The sequence below is a fragment of the Aulonocara stuartgranti genome (assembly GCF_965226115.1).
Source record: "Aulonocara stuartgranti genome assembly, chromosome: 14".
Classification (NCBI taxonomy): Eukaryota; Metazoa; Chordata; class Actinopteri; order Cichliformes; family Cichlidae; genus Aulonocara; species Aulonocara stuartgranti.
The window spans coordinates 16,329,006-16,351,502 of NC_138950.1; the positions used below are offsets into that span (position 1 = coordinate 16,329,006).

General features: G+C 41.5%; 2 protein-coding genes across 2 annotated transcripts; one reads left to right on the top strand and one right to left on the bottom strand.

The window, feature by feature from the left end:
• Positions 1 to 992: 992 nt before the first annotated feature.
• Positions 993 to 7,478, bottom strand: tbcb (tubulin folding cofactor B). The gene is made up of 7 exons (XM_082501851.1): positions 7,294 to 7,478; positions 6,760 to 6,915; positions 6,460 to 6,603; positions 4,665 to 4,761; positions 4,249 to 4,440; positions 3,086 to 3,158; positions 993 to 2,986 (listed from the first exon to the last, which is right to left on the bottom strand). The coding sequence occupies exons 2-7, from the start codon at positions 6,877 to 6,879 to the stop codon at positions 2,872 to 2,874; spliced, it is 741 nt and encodes a 246-aa protein (XP_082357977.1). The 5' UTR covers positions 6,880 to 6,915; positions 7,294 to 7,478; the 3' UTR covers positions 993 to 2,871.
• Positions 7,479 to 11,239: 3,761 nt separating this feature from the next.
• six5 (SIX homeobox 5) lies at positions 11,240 to 22,488 on the top strand. Its single transcript, XM_082503415.1, has 3 exons — positions 11,240 to 12,319; positions 15,757 to 17,222; positions 19,305 to 22,488. Exons 1-3 carry the CDS (start codon positions 11,409 to 11,411, stop codon positions 19,979 to 19,981), a joined length of 3,054 nt encoding a protein of 1,017 aa, XP_082359541.1. The 5' UTR covers positions 11,240 to 11,408; the 3' UTR covers positions 19,982 to 22,488.
• Positions 22,489 to 22,497: the final 9 nt, after the last annotated feature.

Genomic DNA, 22,497 nt, shown 5'->3' on the forward strand with positions numbered 1-22,497 from the left:
AAGGAGTTTAAATTTTGAATCGCTAATCAGCAAAAAGTACACCAAAATAAAAGCTTGCTTCTCATCATTGGTGTTATCTTTCTATTCATCCATCCATAGTTCTCACAGGTGTTGCATATAACCTCTCTAATTGGGTCATAGCCATTAATTACATGCTGTCAGTCCTTGTCCATGTATGTCTTATTATAGCTTCTCAGTCCACTTGTCATACTGTTAAGCTAGGGGATTTCCAAGTCAGTATGTCTTTAGTTATGTATCTGTCGCTCATACTCTAAAGTGAGTTTGGATTGCATGGGAGTTTAGCCCAAAGACCCTTACCAGAGCTGGGATTTGAAACCCTGACCTACTGTTCCAAAGAGAGCATTGTTGTCACTACACTATCCAGCTGGCTACAGGAGGAGATAGATACCATGGATGTCAAAACACAATAACTCCTTGCAATGCACTAAGATCTCCATCTGAAGTCCTGCACCCTGAGGCTCTATGAGCAGCAGAAAGAGGGAGGGTGAGGAGTGAGGTTAGTGAGTGTCGAGCCATGATCCAGGAAGAAACACAGAGCAGGAACAATCACTGAAGGACGAACCCCTGTATGGGATGTTCTATTGACATATAGAAGTGGCTCACATCAAGAAATCCCACTAATGGCTTGAAAAAGCCTAAAGGACAGCACAGAGGCTCTGATGATGGCAACATAAGAACAGGGTCTAAGCCCCAGATTTATAGAGGCAGGACAGCTGATAAGTTGCAGACTGTGTACAAAGCTGCAGCATGTAGTACCAGGATGGAGGATAAAAGCTGAGACCGCATACACTGAAAGGCAAAAATAAGTGGCCAGAGGTCCTGATGAGAGACACAATTGAGAAAATATAGTACCAGGGGCTGAAGAAGGAACTGATGTGAGTCGAGTGAGTTTCTATTGCCTGGAGAAGCTGTAAAACAAAATGGAAACCAGATTGAAATATGATAAGAAATGAATATTACTGCAAATCAAATAGATTCACTCACTTTAATAAGCTATAAGTGTACTGGTAAACACTTCTCATTTCTAATCATTACGCTTTGGCACATAACACCAGTACCTCAGATAGACACAGATTTTAAGGAAGAGAGAAAACACCTGGACAATCTTCCATGTGTGACATTTCCTTAAAAAGACTTTTACATTTGTTCTATAAGCAACAGAGGACAAAGACATGAAGAGGTTTTGATCAGTAACATAAAACAAAGCATAAATAAGGCCATTTGAAACACAGTCCAAGAGTGAGTGTTGTGAGCACAATGAGGACAGTTTTTTTTTTTGTGCTTTACCTTGTGTTTTAACTTGATGGCCTTCGAGTATGTACGATCAAAATGCATCTGAAGGTACTTTGTATACTTCACAAAAACAATTGGTAAGGGTGCTACAGGCGGTAATCATAACCAGGTTTATTTCAGAGTTTACTCAAGTGTGAATCTTATTAACATTTAAATAATTTCCTCTGGGACTAATAAAGTATTCTGATTCTTATGTTCTCTGTGAAATTTTACATGCTGTGTTTACATTAAACTGCAGCAATTAAAGACTTGAAAATATGTTTTGGGGGGGGGGGGGGGGGAGGGTTGTTTTTTTTGATGCAATATAAAATCCATCTCAGGTTTCAGACTTGAGTAACAAGTTTCACCTAATAACTGGAATAAACTCATAGTTTTTAGATTCACGCTTAGATTTTTTTTTAAACATCCAGTTTATATACAGTAGAGCTCAGGCTGAGCAATCAGTGAGCAATCACTGGTCACTAGAGAAAAAAATGCATTCTCCATCACCAACCAATGAAAAGTTGAATTTCAGTGATTTAGCGGTTGCTCGAAGTCATATTTTTGGGTTGCCAGTGGGTCGCTGGTCGGTCTGTAGGCATGTGTGACTGGAGCTTTAAGTAAATTCAAATTGCTCAGTGAAGAAAATAGTAAAATTGAGCCTCATCAAATTTTAAATGCGAAAGCTCTTTTAGTCCAGTGGTTCAAAAACATGCATGATACATTCAAGCGCACAAATTTAATGTTTAACAAGAACAATCGTGTCACAGAAAAATTAATGGAAATTACATTTTATCTTTGCTCTGAAAGCTAAAATCTGGACTGTTGCACATCCTACGTCCAAACAAAAATAACGAATTTAACTTTTAAAGAAAAAAGAAGAATATCAACCCTTGCACACTTTGGCACAAAAATTTCAGGCACGGTTTGTCTATGAGGAAATTTTTAACTGCAAAGTACGACGAAAAAGAGTAGGAAATATATCTGGTGAGATGGGATCTACTGTTTCTTCCTCTTCTGCCAAAATCCTTGTGAGTCAGACATTAAATTTGCCAGCGAGCAAGAATCTTAAATGACAGGAAGAAAAAGCACCTCGGGTTTAACTCACTTATACAAAGTTAGTAACACAATGCCGCTTTTTATCTTAGTGTCAAAGTGTGGCTGGGTGATTTTTTCCTACCAGCAACTCAGTCTTTAAACCAAAAAAGAAATGCAAAGACTACAGATAACTATAAACAGCTATATACAATAATCTTTGTACACAATGACATTTACTAAACATGAGAACAAAAATAAAGTACAATTACAGGAAGCGCTATGAATTGAACAGAAGTGTTTGTAGTAAGGAACAAACAACAGAAACCTTCATTTTGCTGCAAAAAAGAAAAAAATCCCCAACCTTATGAAATGCCTGTTGGTACGAGAACCCAAAAGTCTGTCAAGTTACTGAGAGAGTGCTTTAGGATCATGCCTTCCAGAGAAGCACAGGCAAAACAATTCTAATTTGCCACACTAAAATGTGGCGTCAGCCATAGACTCTCCTTTTTTGAAATTCGTTTATTGGAAATTACCCTACACCTACATCTCGTCTAAACCGTAGTCCTCCTCAGGGAAATCCCCCACAGTCACACTCAGGGGCTTCACAAACGCACCGTATTTGCTCTCGCACTCAAAGTACTGCTTCCCTTCGACACTACAGAGATACAATAAACAAGGCAGAGTCAGAAATCAGGACCAGCGTCACTGAAACTTTGAATTATTTAAAAACAAAGCCAGAAAAAGGCCCTCTTACGTTCCATTGTGTTTGCCCAGTGGTTCATCGTACTTCACACCCACCCAGTAGCCCGGCTTGAAATCTGTTGTTCCTGCAAGAAATGCAACACTTATTGAGCTCTAGCAGGGCATATTAGGAAGACTTTGACTTCACAATAATGATATTATATGAAAAAAGAAGTGCAAACCCCCACCAAAGCAGCTCACTCTCTGGGAAGTATTTACTTTTAAGGAACTAGTATTTTATTTTCCTAGAAGTTTGTAGTGCAGTAAAAATAACACATTTTGTCAAACATGACATACTATTTTAAGTCTGCATACGGTACTTGCTATAGTTTGACAATACACACCAGACTTGTCATAGTTATAAGCCTTCTTGTCAATTATCAACCAACAAAGTTGATGATCATTAAGTTAACCTTGAAGACCTTGGCAGATGTCAGTTTTAATGGACTGTTAACATGACCCCCCTCTACACCACTACGAAGTTTTAGAAGAATTCATTCAAAACTTTTTAAGCCATCGTACAGACAGAAAGAATGGCACGCATGGAAATGCTAACAACAACATAACCTCTTTGGGGACCTTATTGAAGTTAACAAACTACCTAAACTGAATCACTTTTATTTGCTATGTTTTTGGAGGGTGACACTTGGCATTAGTACTCAGGTAAAGCTGCTTTCAAACTAAACTAGAACATGTTCACCTCACAGGAAATGTAATTAGATTTTCTAGGCAGACTTAAAACCTGCTAATAAAATAGATTAAACAAAACAGTAGGGTTAGGTTAATTGGAAACAATAAATTGCCCATAGGTGTGAATGTGGGAGTCAATGTGTTAGCCCTGCGACAGACTGGCGACCTGTCCAGCATGTACCCTGCCTCTCGCCATAAGACAGCTGGGATAGGCTCCAGAGCCCCCCACGACCCTGAAAAGTATAAGCGGAATCGGATGGATGGATGGATGGATGGATGGATGGATGGACAAAACACGCAGAATCCAAACGTGATATTTAGCGTACTAAAAAAAAAGTTTGTCCTCCACTGACATCACAGATTTGGGAATGGGCTTTAGATAAATGACAGCAAAGTCTGCTCTGCAGGACAGAAAATCCTCAGCAGCACAGGGTTTACACTAATGTCCTACACAAAGTAAACCAGCTCAGCTTTATCCACACTTACCAACATACATGACTGTGCCAAGCTTCGTGGGCTGACCGGGGACCTGCACTTTGCAGCGGCTGCCAACAGCAATGGCATCGGCAGCAGCCTTCTGCTCCTCTTCCCGTGCAGCATTCTCCGCCTTCTTCTTGGCCATTTCTTCCTCATTGTAGCGACCCACACGTTGCTTCTTCATAAATGACCTGGCTGTGTCTGAAGGAAAGACACAGTTTGTGATAAATGCAAAGCTCTTCAAAACAGACTGAAGTCTATTCATCTTCATTCTCATGAAGTAAGTCATCCACATTGGAACCAGCTATCAATAGTTAGCTTAAAAAACATAAACAGAACAAGTGCAGAATGCAACTAACGATCATGGACATACTTCCCATTCAGCTGACTTATTTTTTTATTTATTTAAATAAAAAATACTGTACCTGTTCTCTTATCATAAGCATCATCTGGGAGCTCAAATTTCTCCACTTTGGAAACATCAGTGAACTCGCCCATCTGCCCGCCACTTCTATCAACAACCTGTAAGAGAAACAACGTGAAAGACAAGCAATTATTAAGTCACGCTGTTGTGACTTAGTAACAGCCTATAAAAGCCACCAGAACTTTAGCTTTTAGCAACTTAGATATGATCTTTTGTTTACTGTTGTTAGTGTGGTAATTGTAACATTATTGTTGTTTAACAATAAATCAGTTTTACACTTACTGGACAATTTAAGTGAGTGCTAGTGTATTTAAATGGAAAGGATTATTACCTTTTCAATCATTAAAACACTATCTGCACAGCAGAGTTCTTATTTTTGGACATCAAAGTTTCTGGATGCATGCAGAGTGAGAAGATTTGGGATTCAGACACTTAACTAAAAACCCCATTCAATGCCAGAGAGGGATGCTCTATCCCAATATATTCAACTGTGTTGTTAAACCAGAATCATGTAATGCCAGTGTTACTATGCTGAAATGTAAACCAGTTTAGTCTAGTCGTAGGAATTAAAGGATTTTTGTCTAAAATAAAAAATATAGAAAAATCCCACCCTTGCAGTGCTTTCTTAATTTGTTGCATATTTGTTACATTTACACGTTTATCAACAAATTATATTAGACAAAGATAACCCAAGTATATACGAATGGCTTTTAAATGATGTCCACATTAAACACGTTGCTTAGTGCACTGGCTAGAGTCTTGGTCCTTGTGAAGCTCTCCCAAGTTCTTGCATCAACTACTCAAAATTAAATATTCCAATATGAGATTTCTGATTGCAACAAGCTACAAGCCATTATCAACAAACTTATAATAATAAAATAAAATAAATGCAGCAAAACGTTTCTCTTTACATGTAATGATAATAGATGTTTAATTTTTGAAATAATTTACAGAAGCAATTAACTTTTCCATGATATTCTAATTTTTTTGATACATCAGTACATGAGTTTCAGATGACTGGATTATGCTTAATTTATTGTACTGCAGTTGAATCTCCTTTCTGAGGTATTTCCCTACAAGAGTCCACAGAGAGAAGTTTGCAAACATGCTCCCGTGCAGTCCCCCCAAACTCCCAACTGCACAGTGCTTGACGTGGATGACACTGCACATCAGTTCAATGGTGACTTGTTGACAAATGGGCATGAATAGGGAAGGAACTAATATTGGAGTTCATCGGGGACAGGAGATGCATGCAAAGAGTATCTGGATTGGATACTTTTCATTGTTTTTAAAAACTTGGTTTCCCTTCTACTTTGTGTATGTTGCAACACTCTTCTCTGTGGCTGGCTAACAGACCAGCAGCAGCACAATCGAGACTGGCCTACAGACTAGTTGTACTTTTGACACTGACCCATTAACAATAGATAGACAGTCCAGAGCTCCCCACACACTACCACAGCTGAATCTCCATTAAAGAATCAGACACTAATCCATTACGTGACCTCATATACATGCTTAAAAACAAAGTGGTATAATTCTGACTGAGGTTAGAAGTTGTGTAGTGAACACATTATTGTTCTAAAATTTTATATAAATCCTCTCAGAGTAAACATTTAAAGCTGATCATTCAGCCAGCATATGTCATTATGTCTCTCTCTGTGAAAGTAACTTTGACAGATAGCACGTTCAATTCAAGTGAAATAAACTAAAAACCTGTCTCAACCTGTATTTACTCCAACATCACAGTGATCTGAGCCACAGTATTACAAGAAGCTCCCAACAGAGCTGGGACATACGTGTATTCTGCAGTCGTCATCCACAGGATACGATCCTAGCAGAGCTTCATTCTCATTCATTTTTTGCAGGAACTTGTCAGATATGCTGAATAACTCCAGGTCCATGCAGGAGGCCGGTGCACCCATAATCATCTCCAACTTTCCCTGAATGCAACGTTGCAAATAGTTCATGTAACACAAAAGAGGTGACGTTATCAATTGAATGTGTCATTTCAATATCAACAGATATGTTAACAAAGAGAAAACCCAACAACAGACCCATCCTTGAGGGTTTTAGTGGTGCGCTGTATGCTGTCTCACCTTCAGTTCTGCTATACTGATCCCTCTGTTGAACCTGCGCTGCACCTCGAAGGAGGAGAGGGTGCTTGTTAAGCGCACATTCACCGTGGGATTGGTTATTACTGTCACTCCGCTGTCCATTTTCCTGTCTCCTTGGACTCGGGTATTAATCAAACACTGAAAACAGGAATAAAAAATAACGTGACCCATTCAGCCAACGGGACTGAAGCTCATACGCCATCTCATAGCTGCAAACAAATTTAAGTCAATAGTCAAACAACCACAAAGACTTCCAAAAAACTGCTCCTTTTCCACCGATAGTAGCTACTTAAGCCCTTCTCTGATATTAATCCTGTCTGAAGTTAAATTTTACATATATGCTTGGTCTCTCGTGTTTATTCGTCATATTAGCTGTGATCGTATAATTTTAAATAACCATTTTTTAGCTGTGTAGTTTAGAGTAGCTAGCTACGTTAGCCACTGGGCGGCTAGCAGAGTCACGTTGGACTCACTCGGGACCCTGAGACAGACGGCAAGGTTGCCATAGTTACTTACAGATTATGTATATTTTCCTCGATGGTGCTGAAAAGGCCTTTGATCTTTGTATCTACAATTAACCGGAAGTATTCATGACTACTTGATTATAATAGCAGTGAAAATGGTGCATGTAGCCTAGATCTGTGGGTTTGCTAGAAAATTATAACCTCAATTCCTGCTACGCCCAACTCTGGAAGGTTCCACCCGCCTCCAAACTGGAACACGGCCAATCGCAACGTAGGAAGGAGAAATTTTAACCAATAGCTTTACGATACGAAGAAACAGACCCTCAAGACCCGCCTATTGACCGCTAGATTGGCACAAATGGTGGCCAATCATTCGTCAGGAGTAAATGCGACCGTAGAAATAACCACATAGTGGCGCTGAAGTCCAAAATAAACTATGTAGAAGACTAAGCTGGAAACCTTCTCTTTATTATGGATTTGTTTTAAAATATATTTTTAAGACAGAGTATTCGTAGAGTTTGATTATAAGCACTACGCTCTATTATACAATTTTTACCCTATTGCTATTTCATACTTGGTCGACTAACAAAGAAATCTCCCCTGATAAAACCCAGATATGTGGTGAGTAAATTAAAGCACAGACAGAAAACAGAAGTGTCAAAAAAGCTGAGAACCTCAAGAAAACATAAGGGGGGGGGGGGGGGGGGGGGAATGACACAAGCCTACAGCACCACAGTGAGGATTTACATGCCTGTGGTTGTTAATGGAGATGCAGCATGGTCTCATTCATAGCTCATTTGCAAGTCATATTATAAAATACGCTGGGCTTCTTTCTCTGTTTGACACATCTTTGAGCTTGGGTACAAGACCTGTAAATACGCAACCTTTCAGCTTCAATAACTGAAATAGTGTGTCACATACAGCGTAGCAGTCTAAATGGGTCTTTGTTCTGTCAGTTTAATAAGATATCTTTTGTAAAAACTCAGAACACATGAAACATGTTTGTGTGTGCCTACACGCATGCGTTTGTACTGAGAGAACACATGAAACATGTAGTGTAACCGGTGTGATTCTGCGTTGTGTCGGATAAAAAAGGTAAAAGAAAGAAAGACCTCCAAGTAAATAATTTGCCCACTCCAGCTCCTCTCCCACAGGGGATTGAAGATGGAGATTGAAAATGTGACGTCATTCAGGGGTAAAACCGCAAAGGATTCTGGGAACTCGTGGCAGGAGGTACTACCGCACGCAGGTAGAAAAGGGCGCGGCATTTATTTTTACATTAAACATAAAGTATGCATTTACACGTAACATATTTGACATAAGATAAAACAAAAACAACAACATGAAATCCGACATACCTGATAAAAAAGGTAAAAGAATACAAACAGTGGGGAAGAGAGTTAGCTCAACCCACCACAACGTCCAAGCTAGCAAGGAGTATATATTCATGCTAGCATTTATGGCGCCTAAAACACATTTATGATACACACATACTACACACTTATAACATCTAACAAAAACAGGCTTAATAATGACAATAATTGAACTAAAATCGCAATCAGAAACATCCAGGTGGCTAAATATGCATTATATGTGTGGTTTTTTTTTTTTTTTTGTCTCTTTTTTTTAAAATTATTATTATTCTTATTTTACTTTTGTAATAATAATGCTTATAAAGTTGTGAATGATGAATTTCGGCTTCAATGAAGGGGATTAAATAAAAGTATTGAATTAACTGTTTAGGAATTATAGCCATTTTTATACATAATGCTCAGGTGAAGCCTCTAACAATCTGGACCTGATTTAAAGTGTCGAATTCTTTTTTTTTTTTCTTTTTTTTTGCCTGTCCTGTTTGGCTCTTTTGCCATCAGAATTGTTGTCTAAAGGCAAAGAAAGATGCCCAACGGATTTACTTTACCAAATTGACCATCCCAGCCTTGCCGTAATGGTCCATTTGATTCACCTTTTATTGTTTATTTTATTTTCACTTACTGAATACGGGACAGACTTGACTGGGGGAAAGAAGGGGAGAAAGAAAGAGGGAAAGAGAAACAGCTGAGAAGAGGGACGGGGGAGAAGGGCAAAAAACAAAAACCAACAGAATGAGCAGAAAAAAAAAAAAAGAAATAAAAAATGCATATATCGATCACCTGGGTCACCTGCTGAGAAAGAAAAAAGAAAACAAGCAGAAGAGAACAAGAGTAATAGAATAAACAACATCACAATGATATATGGGAATATGACAGTAAATACTAAATATTAAACATTATTGTGCAGCACATAAGATCAACAGAACACAGTGTGCTTTGAGGTAGGAGCCAAAAAGGGTGTAGTTTGTGGGTGTGATCACCCGTGTGTACACCTGTGAGCATGGACGCGCTTGTTTTTTTAAAAGGTTCCTTTATGTAATGATCTGCTAGAGGGTGTGGGGGAGCCACTGCCCCGTCCTCCAGGGCATGAAGCAGGTATGGAGGAGATCAAAACTCCAGACATCCAGAGGCCCCCAGAACACAAGAGACCATGTGTGTTTTAAAGTGTTGGAAAGAAATGACACCCACCTCTCCCACAGGGGAATTGTAGAAAAGGGGAGAGACAAAGGGGTACACTGTATTTATAGGATTGCACCAAAGAAGAAGAAGAAAAGAATGAGGAGGGGCTCTAACTGACAATGAACATAACTACAGGCTTGGAGGTCCTAAAAGTCAGGTATAAAAGGAACGGTTTGGGGGTTTAGAACACATTTTGGGTAATTATAACAATGTGATTTATGACCCTGTTACAGTTGCACTTAAACACGTTTGTGTGTGCCTACACGCATGCGTTTATACTGAGAGTATTTGCATTAGGCAACCACCTCAGGCACACAGAAAAGTGATGACAACATGTTCAGCCTGAACAAACAGGGAAACATGGCCATACACGATGCACAACACACATAAAACACATGCAACCAGCATTGCCCTTGAATAAAAGCATCACTAAAGGCTGGCCAAGAATGACTTCTAACAGGTAATCTGTTATTAATCAGAATAATCACATATATTTAGCAGATTATAGCAGGTTCATTTACACAGATATTATTATTATATATTTTTATTTTACAGCAGCCTACATAGCTATTATTTGTTGCACTTCAACTATGATAATAAATATTGTTTACAGTGTAGCTTCAGCAATAATATTGAATGTAATTCAAAATGATAAGAAAGGGACAGTTTAGTGTTTTGTTTGTTTGTTTGTATTTTTTTTTGGACATTATTGGAGGTTATACATGAAAATATGGCATTCTTAACTCCAAAATACTAAACCATTGAATAGGTGCTGAACAACATAAATGTTAAACTATTATGTAGCACGCGCGCACACACACACACACACACACACACACACACACACACACACACACACACACACACACACACACCTTCATACACCAAGTGACTTTTTGCACAATATTCAGTCTTTTGCACATTTCTATTGCAGTGTTGTGTCTGCATCGTTCTGTTCTGTCTGGTGTGGTACTGTCTTTGTTTTGTTTTGTTGCAATTTTTGCGCATTGCACTTTATGTAGTCCTGTGTTGATTGTCTGTTATATGCTATATGTAGCACTGTGGTCTTGGAGGACCGTTGTCTCGTTTTACTGTGTACTGTACACATGGTTGAAATGACAATAAAGCCACTTGACTTGACTTGACTAAATGAGAACTTCGGGACTCAAAGTACATTTATAAAGTATTTACTATTACAAGGCAGTAAGAAAAAAAATGTAGTATTAAACATTTTACATATACATTTGTGAGTGTTTAAATTCTCACTTACAGTTTGACATTGTATATATTTACAAGGAGAGGCCTGCAATTCAGAATCCAAAGGGGCCACACGAGAAACTGGGACTGTTGTGGAGGGTTGCTTATTCGTGTGGCCCCCTTCAACAGTCCCAGTTTCGCCCCTGCTTTAAAGTTTCATTTTTCCAAATTAAATACTCAAGCTATGGGGGATGTGTTTTTTGGGGGGGTTTCCAAAATAAAAGCTCTATGTGAGATTTCTTCTCCAAAATAAAAGCCTAATTTACCTCCTAGAAATTTACCGGGATGTCTTAAAAATGTCAGATATCCAAAAGCAAAGCTTTCTAATTACCTTTGCTTCATTAAAAAATAAATTATGTAAATGCTCCGTATCAGTCTTTGCATCGGATTATTTGATAATCAGAAGCAACCGCTCTTGCTTTCCCTCCGATGTCTGTGCGGCTTGAAGAACAAAGGGGCGTGGCCGCCGTTGTTCATCGAGCACGCTCGCGGTTTGGAGGATGGGAGAGAGGACGGCGCTGCAGAGGGAGGGAGCGAGGAGGAGGAGGAGGAGGAACTACGGGTGGAAAAAAAAGTTAAAGTGAAAATGGCTTCCTTGTCTTTGGAGTCCACAGAACAATCTGAGAACAGCACAGGGGAGCCAGCGGGGTCGGAGACCAAAGAAGAGAAAGATCCGCTCCAAATTTCGGAACAACTGCTCCAAAGTTTCCAAAAGTCGGCGCTGAGTTTTTCCACTGACCAGGTCTCATGTCTGTGCGAGGCCCTTCTGCAGGCGGGCAATGTGGATCGCCTGTGGAGATTTCTCTCCACTATACCTCCTTCGTCCGAGCTGCTACGTGGCAACGAGACCCTGCTAAAGGCCCAGGCACTGGTGGCTTTCCACCGGGAGGAATTCAAGGAGCTGTACGCCATCCTGGAAAGCCACAACTTCCACCCGTCTAACCACGGGTTCCTGCAGGACCTGTACCTCAAAGCCCGCTACAAGGAGGCGGAGAGGTCCCGGGGCCGTAGCCTGGGCGCAGTGGACAAGTACCGGCTCAGAAAGAAGTTCCCCCTACCCAAAACCATCTGGGACGGAGAAGAGACCGTGTACTGCTTCAAAGAGAAGTCCCGCAATGCCCTGAAAGAGTGCTACAAGAGCAACAGGTATCCCACTCCGGACGAGAAGAAAAACCTGGCCAAAATCACCGGGCTATCCCTCACGCAGGTCAGCAACTGGTTCAAGAACCGCAGGCAGAGGGACAGGACCCCGTCCGGGACCCACAGCAAAAGGCAAGACCCGCAACACTGGAAACACAATCCAGCTGTCGCCTTTATCTCTGTTTGCGCTCTAAGTTTGGTAGCAAGCAAGGAGTCACAGCCTGAGCGGCAGCAGCTGCTGTTTTTAGCTGTCCTGTGTTTATCTGAACGAAGCTTTTTTTTCTTTACTTTGTCTTTTATAGCGAGGGCTTATCAGAAAAGTCACTGAAAGCAGCACATAAAAGCTTACCAATTAAAAAGCGCGCAGACCTACAGAGGGCTGCCTGCAGGAGTGCACAAATCAGTGTGGCAAAACTCAGAAATGGCACGAAGTAGGAAGACAAACAGGAGGTGACTTCTGACAGCAGTGAGGCCACACATGTCTGACACCAAGAGCATGTTGCTTTGTTATGAAATGTGAGATCTAGGCGCCCACTGTGGCTCAAGTTTCCTGAAACCCTGCACCGCATCCTGCAGAGCCACAGGGTGACAAAGGTTAGGGGAGGAAAAGAGCGTAAACTAAGGCAAAGGTGGGAGTGTGGGGGGAGGCTGAAATCACAGTTTTAAAATGAAGATTTCTGCAAGCAGTGGGAGGGGAAGTTTGTGAAAAGATAAGTTTGCTGTGCTGTATCAAACCCCACGGTCTGGCAGACTGGAGCCACCAGGATGCTTTATTTTCACACATTAACCACATATCACCAAATGTATCCAAGTGATAAGAACATATTCCAGCTTATTTAGAAGTTTTATTATCAATTCATCTTAGTTTCAGTTACATTTCCACAGAGTTTTTGCTCATTTTAGTTTAGTTTCTTTAGAAAAGATTCGGTTAGATTCTGTTTTAAAACTGGGACACGCAACTCATCGTGTCTGATTAATATCAGTCTTAAAAAAACAAAGCCTCAGAACCTCCTGATGCATGTTGTGCTGACAAACTTGACCAAAGTGACAAAGACTAAAACTTAAAAATTAGGATTAATGTCAGTAGGTAGGTAGGTGATCATACAGCAACTTTGAGCCCCACTTTTTGTAATAATCCTGATGTTGCATTTATAAAGGTTTTTAGAGTCCGTAACTGACTACTGTATTATAAAGTCTCTAAAACAGCACCAATAAGTATTTTTGCCTTAATTCACAGGAACAAAGATCACCAGTAAACATTAGTGTAAATGAGCCTGTTAGCAAATATTTAACCTGCATTCCCTCAGTTGAAACGACAAAGTCGCTGTACAGTGCAGTCAAATCAAACGTGCAGCTACCTGCTGTGGCGACCCTTTGTTAATAAGGGATCAGCTGAAAGTAGCTTCTTCTAAAGGAGGCATGCCAGAAACTGTTGGAGAACGTCGGCATTAGAAGAACGCTTTGATTATGTTAGGATTTCCGGACGGATACAAAATGATTTCTGCACCTTAAAGTGGAGGCTACTCTCCCTTTAAAATCAAACATCCTGCTGAGGCAAACTTTAAAACTTGCAGGCATCCTAGTTTTGAATTAGAAATATTTAACATATTTAAGAGTGACAGTATATTGCTGATTGGATGTGCTTTTGGAAAGTGGTTTGCTTTGTTTTTTTTAGTATTCTAGTAATATTGAATCTTAAATAATGCATTTATATCACATTTAAAGTTTCACATGATGGTTATGGAAACAGCAGAGTGCAGTTAGAAGAAAAGAGAGTGTTACTTGGTACAATGAAGGTTGCTTGCTCAGTCTAATAGATTTGAATCCTGTAATATTATATACACGGAGCTTAAATTAGATTTTTTTTACCATCTGCATGGTGTCATTGTCCCGTCTTGTTCACAAATGGGTCGACTCTATCTTTTATTCCTCGAGCCATCAAACGTCTGAACATGAGCAACACACAGCCTGCTCAGTTCGTGTGGCCAAAGTCATCCCTACGATACAGGAAGAGTGAAAGAGTGTTTAACGTGTGCTTGTCTTATGTTGATGGGATTGTTTTATTTGAGGTGTCTGCAAATGTCAGGTGACTTCCCCGTGGGGACAAATACATCTATTTATCTATTTATAGTTGTAATGAATAGTTGATTAGTCTCTAGCGGCCTGGCCCTGGAGGATGGATGAGATTCATCCTAAGTCCCTTAATAGCCGGTTTATACTCGCCATTGGCACCACAACAAATTGCAGCACGCGCCAAAAGTGACATCACAACTGCCACGTCCTGGTGTCGTTTCTGCTTGTCGGGCACCTCTGAACTGTGTTCAGTGACGTACTGGTGCAGGAGCTCAGAAACTCCCACATTACAGAGAGGGAGATGCTCCAGCAGCTGAGACAGATGAAACTTTCTGAAGAAGACTTTGGGATTTCTCTCTTTCCTGTTTCGACTTCTTTTACACTCCTACCCCGGTGCTGATGTGGAGGCCCCTCTTCTATTTTTAAAAGTAGGCTTGAAACTTTCCTTGTTGATGAAGCATATAGTTAGGGCTGGCTCAGGTGATTGTGAATCCTCCCTTAGTTGCACTGCAATAATCTTGGGCTGCACTGAGCGTTTCTTCTTCACTCTGCATTTAATTACTGGTTATTTTTAATCTTTGGCTGTTTCCATAGTGTGTCTTCTGTCCTGTCTTCTCTCACCACAATCAGTTGTGGCAGATGGCCGTCACTCCCTGAGCCTGATTCTGCCGGAGGTTTCTTCCTGTTAAAAGGGAGTTTTTCCTTCCCACTGTCACCAAGTGCTCATAGAGGATTGTCTGATTCTTGGGGTTTTCTCTCTATTGTTGTAGCAGGTCACCTGCTAATCGGAAGGTTGGTGGTTCACTCCTCGTCTACTCCCGTCTGCATGCCAAATATCCTTGGGCAAGATATTAACCCCAAGTTGCTCTCAGATGCATCCATCGCAGTATGAATGTGTGTGAAGTTGGATAGAAACAACTTTAAAAAAAACAGTGCTTAAGTAGAAGAGTGCTATGAGAACCAGTCCATTATGGGGCAGCAGTGAATTAGATTCTGGATATTGTGGGTTATCCTGATATGCACACCTCTCCTCTTGGGTGGTGGACCGTGGATTCAAAATTCAGGGGGAATCACACTCCTTGCCTCTGGTGCTGGAGAGGAGTGTTTGCCTCTTTATCTGGCTGCTTAGTTAATTATTTACCTAGTTAGTTTAACAGAAAATTAACCAACAGCAAGTCTGATTATTGATTAATAATTTGAGCTCTTTCCAAACAGACACATATTCACTGACTTTAAATTCTGTTGTAAAAGAGTTGAGGCTTTTTCCTCTTTTTGGTTAGACTGAAAATCGTGGGCTGAATTTTATAAAAATAATGAATATATAATTATTAGCTGCAGTCTTACAAGTAGCTACTTTTTGAATCAAACATTTTTCAGTCTTAAGGTTTTGTTTTATTTGTGAGTTGATCTAATTGTGTATTTTCGTTCATTTCTTGTAACATTAAAAACTCATTTGTCTGTGTGTGCTTCTGTCCTTTTATATTTGACCATTTCAGTGAGTCCGATGGGAACCACAGCACTGAGGATGAGGCGAGTGCGATGGACGACACTCCCGACAAACCAGACGAGGCTGCCGGCTCCACAGCTTCCATCATCTCTGTCTCTGCGGTCCCGTCCAGCACTGGAGGCCAGCTCATCCTCAACGGGTCCAGCGGCTTCCTCACCGCCTCTCTGCTCAATGGCAACTCCCTGATCTCCAGCAGTGGTGCTGGTGTTATAATTAATGGGATAAATTTAGGTGATTGCCAGACCGTCACACTGAGTCCTGTTGGAACCAGCTCTCCTTTAATACTGAACGGGGCTCAAGTAATAACCAAATCTGGGGTTGGTGTGCAGCAGCCACAGCAAGCTGTTTCTGGGGTGGAGCAGGAAGTTTCAGAAATGGAGGCCAAGCCGAGCGGCGTTCCAGCAGTTGTTCTTAACACTAACGTCACGCCTGTCTCGAACCCCATCATTTCTCTTCCCCTGCAAACCAAGACCGAGAGTGACAGTGCAATGGGCTTCATCAGTGTTTCCGAATCAGAGGGCAGCAGCCAGACGGTATCATCCTCTTCTTCCTCTTCCTCACCAACCAGCCTCTCTTCACTAGTTTTAACACAAAACCACCAACGCCAGGACTCCCTCCCCCTCCCAGCATCTCTGTCATCTGCAGGCATGCTTGTCTCCAGTTCTGCAGGGGAGCAAGGGGAGTATAGCATCTCTGCTACTGCTCCCTCTACCAGCCTCAACCCTCCTAGCTCTGTGATTTCAACCAGCAACTGCACCCCTCAGGTTTTCTCTCTGCCCCAGGTTGTGCCTTCCATCCAGGGTATACCAGTATCTCACCTGGTTCAGCACTCTTCGGGAGCCCAGGTATCCCAGTGCCCTCAGCTGGTCCCAGTATCCCCCCTCACCTCACCAGCGCCTCAATTTCAAAGCCCCCAGACTCTGAACACAGGAAACAGACTGGCACAGCAGCAACAGGAAGCCTCGGCAGCTATGTCTGAAGGTGCCACAACCATAGTTTCCATCTCACCGCTCAACAACAGTCAGCTCCCCCAGCACGTGATGCAACAACTGGGGGAGCAGACCACAAACTGTACACCCAGCAAAATCCAGACACCGCAGGTTATTTCCATCTCTTCCCCAACACAAGTCGTCCCAGTCCCCCAGGCCAAAGGTGGCACACCGGCACAGCTCGTCCCACTCTCTGTGCCCCAGCTGGTACCAGTCTCCTCCATCCAAACTTCCTCCACCATCTCTTTCCCACAGGTGGTACCTGCAAGTCCTTCTATCTCCATCCCTTCTGCCCGTCTACCATTACAGATCCTCACTTCAGCTCCTGCAGCTGGAGGGGTCCCACAGGCTCCTCTCAGGTTAAACCAGCTGAGGCCCATTCAGAGCGTAGCTCCTCCAGCCAGCACGGCCCCTACGGTGCAGCTCCTAAACTCCGGCATCATTCAGCTACCCTCTACCCCTCCAGGTACTCTCAATTCATTAAATATTTAAAAAATGTAGCACCCAGAACTAAGAGAAAATTAACTGATTATTGATTAATAATTATATATACCGTATTTCCCGGACTACAAAGCGCACCTGAATATTAGCCGCACAAGCTAAAATCAGGGGAAAATCCTGTTTTGTACATACATTAGCCGCACCTGACCAAAAGCCGCAGGTGTTTCAATGTTGACTTATCATATGTAAGAGAATATGCACAAAGCGAATTGTCAGGAAAGAGATGGCTGTTTGGAGACACACCCCTTTTATTAATATTTTGAAAATCAAGTTATGGGTACATATTTGCACATGTGCTGTGCTTCATAAATGAGTAACAAATGTAGTACATAACAGTAACCTACAGCACACCAGAAAAATAGATTCAGACTACCTTTTAGGCTCAGGTGCAGTGACACGGCTTTAACAAGAAGAAAAGTCAGTCATTCACCACCATCTTCCTGCGCACTAAAACCACCAAAGTCCTCTTCTCCAGTGTCGGAAACGAACAGGCTCAGGATGGCTTCGTCATCCACTCTCAGCTTCTTTCCTTCGTTGTCACTTTCAAAACCAAAGATAATCCTCATTGTCATTGTCAGTCGAACACCCTCAGAAGGGCCGTGGCGGTGTCCTCCTCTTCATCATGCAGCAGTCCAGCCCTTCGAAATCCGTTGGTGATCGTGGATGTTTGCACACTTTTCCACGCTGTCAGAATCCACCGGTAGAGTTGAGCACAACTTGCTTTTCGCAAGTTTATCGCCGCTCGTCATCCACGCCTCCCGCTGAACGCATAGCGCTACTTTGAAGTTTGTTTTTCGCGCTACTTGTACGGCACTATGTTGCCTGGCGGATGGACATGTGACCAACATACCACTCTTGAACCCCGATCCTTCCGCCAGGCAACGTAGTGCCGTACAACAGCGGAACAAACAAAACAAATCGTCTTACGATATCACAAAAATCATGGACAATCTATAGAAAAGCCGCACCTGACTAAAAGCTGCAGGGTTCAAAGCTTGTGCGGCTTATAGCCCGACAATTACGGTACATATATCTATGTGTGTGTATTTGTTACTGCTTCCAGCTTCTCAGACATGACTTCTTTTTCATATTCACATGAACTGATTGTATTTACAGTCAGAAAAGGTGAAATTTTTGAAGTTACTGTTAGTCAGAAAGAGTGCGCAAAGACATTTGAATGTTTTAGGACTCAGAAAAATCTTTTTAATTATTGATTAATAGATCATCATTGATTGTTTATGTGGTGCAGAAAGAAAAAACAATGACAGACATGTTTTTTGGGGGTTTTGTCTTGCAAATAATCAACAACGTGTCACACAAGTCAAAGACGAGCAGACATTGACATTTTTTGCTTAATCAGAATTGGTTATGATTAATATTTTGCTACCCACCTACCCTTGGAAAAACCCAGAAACTATTCAAATTGTCATCAAACTACGTCTTTATTATATACTGAGGTATCAAAGCTTATCATTGGGTGTACTGGGGAGGTCCTCAAATGTCGTCTCTATAGGGGGAAAAGTTGAATCTATTTGATTCTGATTGGCATCCATTCATAAATAAAAGTTTGAACAGCAGGTTGCCGTGTGCCTGAGATGACCGCATGAGGGAATATCCATTCTAAATAACATCATCCAAAGCCAACACTATGAAAAGTTATCTGAAGCCTGTGGTTCTGCTCAGATCCTCTGACCTCATTATGTGCAACACTGGACATGTTTAATATAAGCATCTACCCGCAAGTTAGTATGTACCTGGGAAAATTTGAGGAATATTTATCAGTACAGTGTTTGTTTTTTTTCCATTGATAGCACTACAAAACCAAACATAAAAGAAAATAATGCTTTCAGAAACATGTTCTGTTTCTGTATGATATTATATATATATATATATGCCATTCTGTAAAACACTCATTAAAAGTATTGATCTATAACTTGGATTGCTGCATGCACTTATAAGATATAGCCCCATTGCTTTTTATATCAGCTGAATCTGGTTATATTGTTTAGATTGTTGCCAGTTTATCATTTATCATTCATATTCATAGGTAACCTTCTCCTCGGTGGTAGCCCCTACCTGAGTGTCCAGCAAGGCAAGCTGATTCTGACCATCCCAGCAGGCATTCAGCTCACCAGTTTGCCCCTGAAACCAGTCCCTGACGCTTCCACCATCTCTACAAACGGAGTGATCCCCATTCTTAACCCTTCTACCTTTCCCGTAGTCTCACAGCCTTCAACACCAACGCCCAGCAGCCTCGCCGCATCATCTCCCCTGAACTTCATCAGCTCATCTCCACCATACTGTGCTCAAGAGACTCCCATCCAAACCAGCCAAGTGCACGCAATCCCCTCCCCTCACCCGCTGGACCCAACGGCCACCCCGACAACGCAGAATGCTCTGACTCCAGAAAGCATGCTCACGCTCAGCCCCATGTACACTGGAGTGACACCAAATAGCCAAATGCCCCAGCCAGTGTGGAGCCCAGTGCCCCTCTCCACTTCAGCCAGTTTAACTCTGTTTGACGTCCGCACCAAGGGGGACCTACCTGTGGACCCAGCCTTGTTGGGTCTACCTGGTGGGGAGTCGCTGCTCCTGGGCAGCCCCTCTCCAGAGCAGGATGTGGAAGCCAGCTCGCCACTTGGGAATCCAGAGGAAATCGATGGAGAATCAAAAATCCTTACTCAGCTTCAGTCTGTCCCTGTGGATGACGAGCTGGGCTTATAGTTTTTAAAACTGGTTCAACACCACAGATCTGTTTGTCTTGTTTGGATGACTTGAAACATTTTTATCCCACATCATGCATCATATAAGATCACCATATTTTTTTATAACCTACAGCAGCAATTCTCACTCAGTAGACCAGATGCCATTGTGGTACTAGCTGGAAATTTTCCTGCTCTCTTTATTATGAATGGGATTATTCACCTGCTGGCTCAATTACTCCTCTCAGTTTGGATTAAGATTTTTTTATTTTATTTTTTACTAAAATCAGTATGTGCCTTACTTTTTTTTTTTTTTTTTTATAAAAAGATCAGATCCGCACAGATGATTTAAGGATTAATCTGCTTGACTCACAAGTCTTGATGTTAGACCAAGACTTGTGAGTCATGGGGTCAGGGGTCATGGATCCTTCTTGTGGTTTTGTGGACTAACTCAGCTCTACTACGTCTGGGTTTCTGATATAGATCCACAACAGTGATACACTGTTCAAAAGGGAAAAATCTTTAAATGGTTCCCTCCCTGTCCTGAATTCAGCCTGAATATATTCTGCCAACACTCCAGCAATATCCCTTCATCCATCATCTCCCACTCATCCTGGACCAGGTCATAGTAGAAGGTAGCCTAAGCAGCTATCAACTTCAGTTCTTCCAGGAGGAAACCAAGACATTCCCAAGCCAGCAACAACAGCACACTGTTTCCAGTGATCAATCGTGGAGTCGTCCTGGTCGGATCCCTGAACCACTTCAGCTGGTTCTTTTTAAAGCAGAAGGGCAACGGCTCTCCTCTGAGCTCCTTCTCACTTTGTCTCCAACTTTGAAGAATCTGACTTGCATCTCATGGTCTTATTCTTCCAGTTACCACCCCAAGTATCCCTAATATTTAATTCCTCACAGTGTAGAGTAGGAGTGTACAGAACAGTCGGACTCACCTCTCTTCAAAACAACTGGATCATCTGCCTAACTGCTCGCGCCACACCAGTCCACCATATTTTCACCATCCACCAGTCCTCTTCCACACTTTCGTCAGGATAATTTAACTCCTACATGTGTAACAGGTTCACCTAACAAATAAACGATCCTCGATTCTGGGTGGAGACCCAAATCCCTTTCGGGGTTGCGTCAGGAAGAGCATCCAGCATAAAAAATCTTCCCAATCCCTAGTGAATAAGGGAGTAGCTACTTGTAGCAACAACACAAACTCACCCTAAACCCACAGTGGAGACTTTTGTTTTTAACTTAGAGGTTCGGATTCTCATCCCACCCTGCAGGATGTCACCCACCGAACATCGACACCACCAGTTCTGTCAGTTAAGTCTATGAACACAGTCGGTGATTAAGGGCAAGCATGGCTGAATCTGTTGCCCAGTTGCAACGAGTTTGACCAGGAATATAGCGAATATTATAATCTACACAAACATTAGATCATAGCTGAAAGGGCTATATGACAGTATTTTATTACCACACGTTAGTAGTGTTGTTTTTATCATTGAACTGTCTGCAGTTTCCAGGATTCAGCACTGCCTGACCTTTGTTTAAAAAAACAAACAAACCTATATATAGAACAGGAGGAAATAAAAGGGTTTATACTCTATGCAATGCATGTTTAGTTCTTCATAAGACACTATGTCGCACAGTGGCTGAGTGTAATTTTTTTAAAGCCAGTACTCTTGGGAGATAAAAAGAAGCTGTGCTGAGCTTTTAAAAGGAAGCACAGCAGAGCATTACACTAAAACATGTTGCGATGTTTCCTGTTAACATCTCAGCATGTTAATACTTATAAGTGCCTTATTTTAAAGCTCACACGTTTGATGTTATTGATGTTCTGACTAAAACGTGCTATATATATATTTGCTATGTACTCAACCAAATACCTGGATTCACTTCATATGGATTCTTTTGTGTCTACGTTTATGAATGAGTTTGTTCAGTGATACACAAACGTGTCTTTTCTTTTTTTGGTTGTGTGGTCATAGCTCAGTTGTGTTTTTTATTTTGTTGTTGTTGTATATTTTGCACATTTCATTCACATATTGTTTACGCTGCACTGCCACGGTGTTATGACAGCGGTCGGACTCATTTCACAGTCTCTTAGTAAGAGTGACACAGAAAGATAAGGAGCCAAGAAGATTAATCAGGAAGTTGTGGTTCGTGTTTTTGAGATATTGTTAAATTTTTGAGTACAGCTCGATCAAAGCTGTGTGACCTTTCTGTTGTCATAACACAGGTAAGCGGTCAAACCTTTGGCCAATTATGGTACAAAAAAAATCAGAAAAACACGTATAGTTACATTAATGTGTGTGTGTTTGTTGGTCTCATTTAATCTATTTAAGGCATGCATCAATCAGTTAGTAGTTTTTAAAACAGTCCTCGAGGAGAAGCTGTGGATAGGAAATGTTCATTATCAATTCACGCTGTAACGTGAGGTTTTCCAAGCTCAGCTTCCAGGACATTAGCTTGGACAAATCAACCTGAATTTAGCTGAGTGTTTAAATTTGTTTGGGGGGGGGGGGGGGGGGGGGG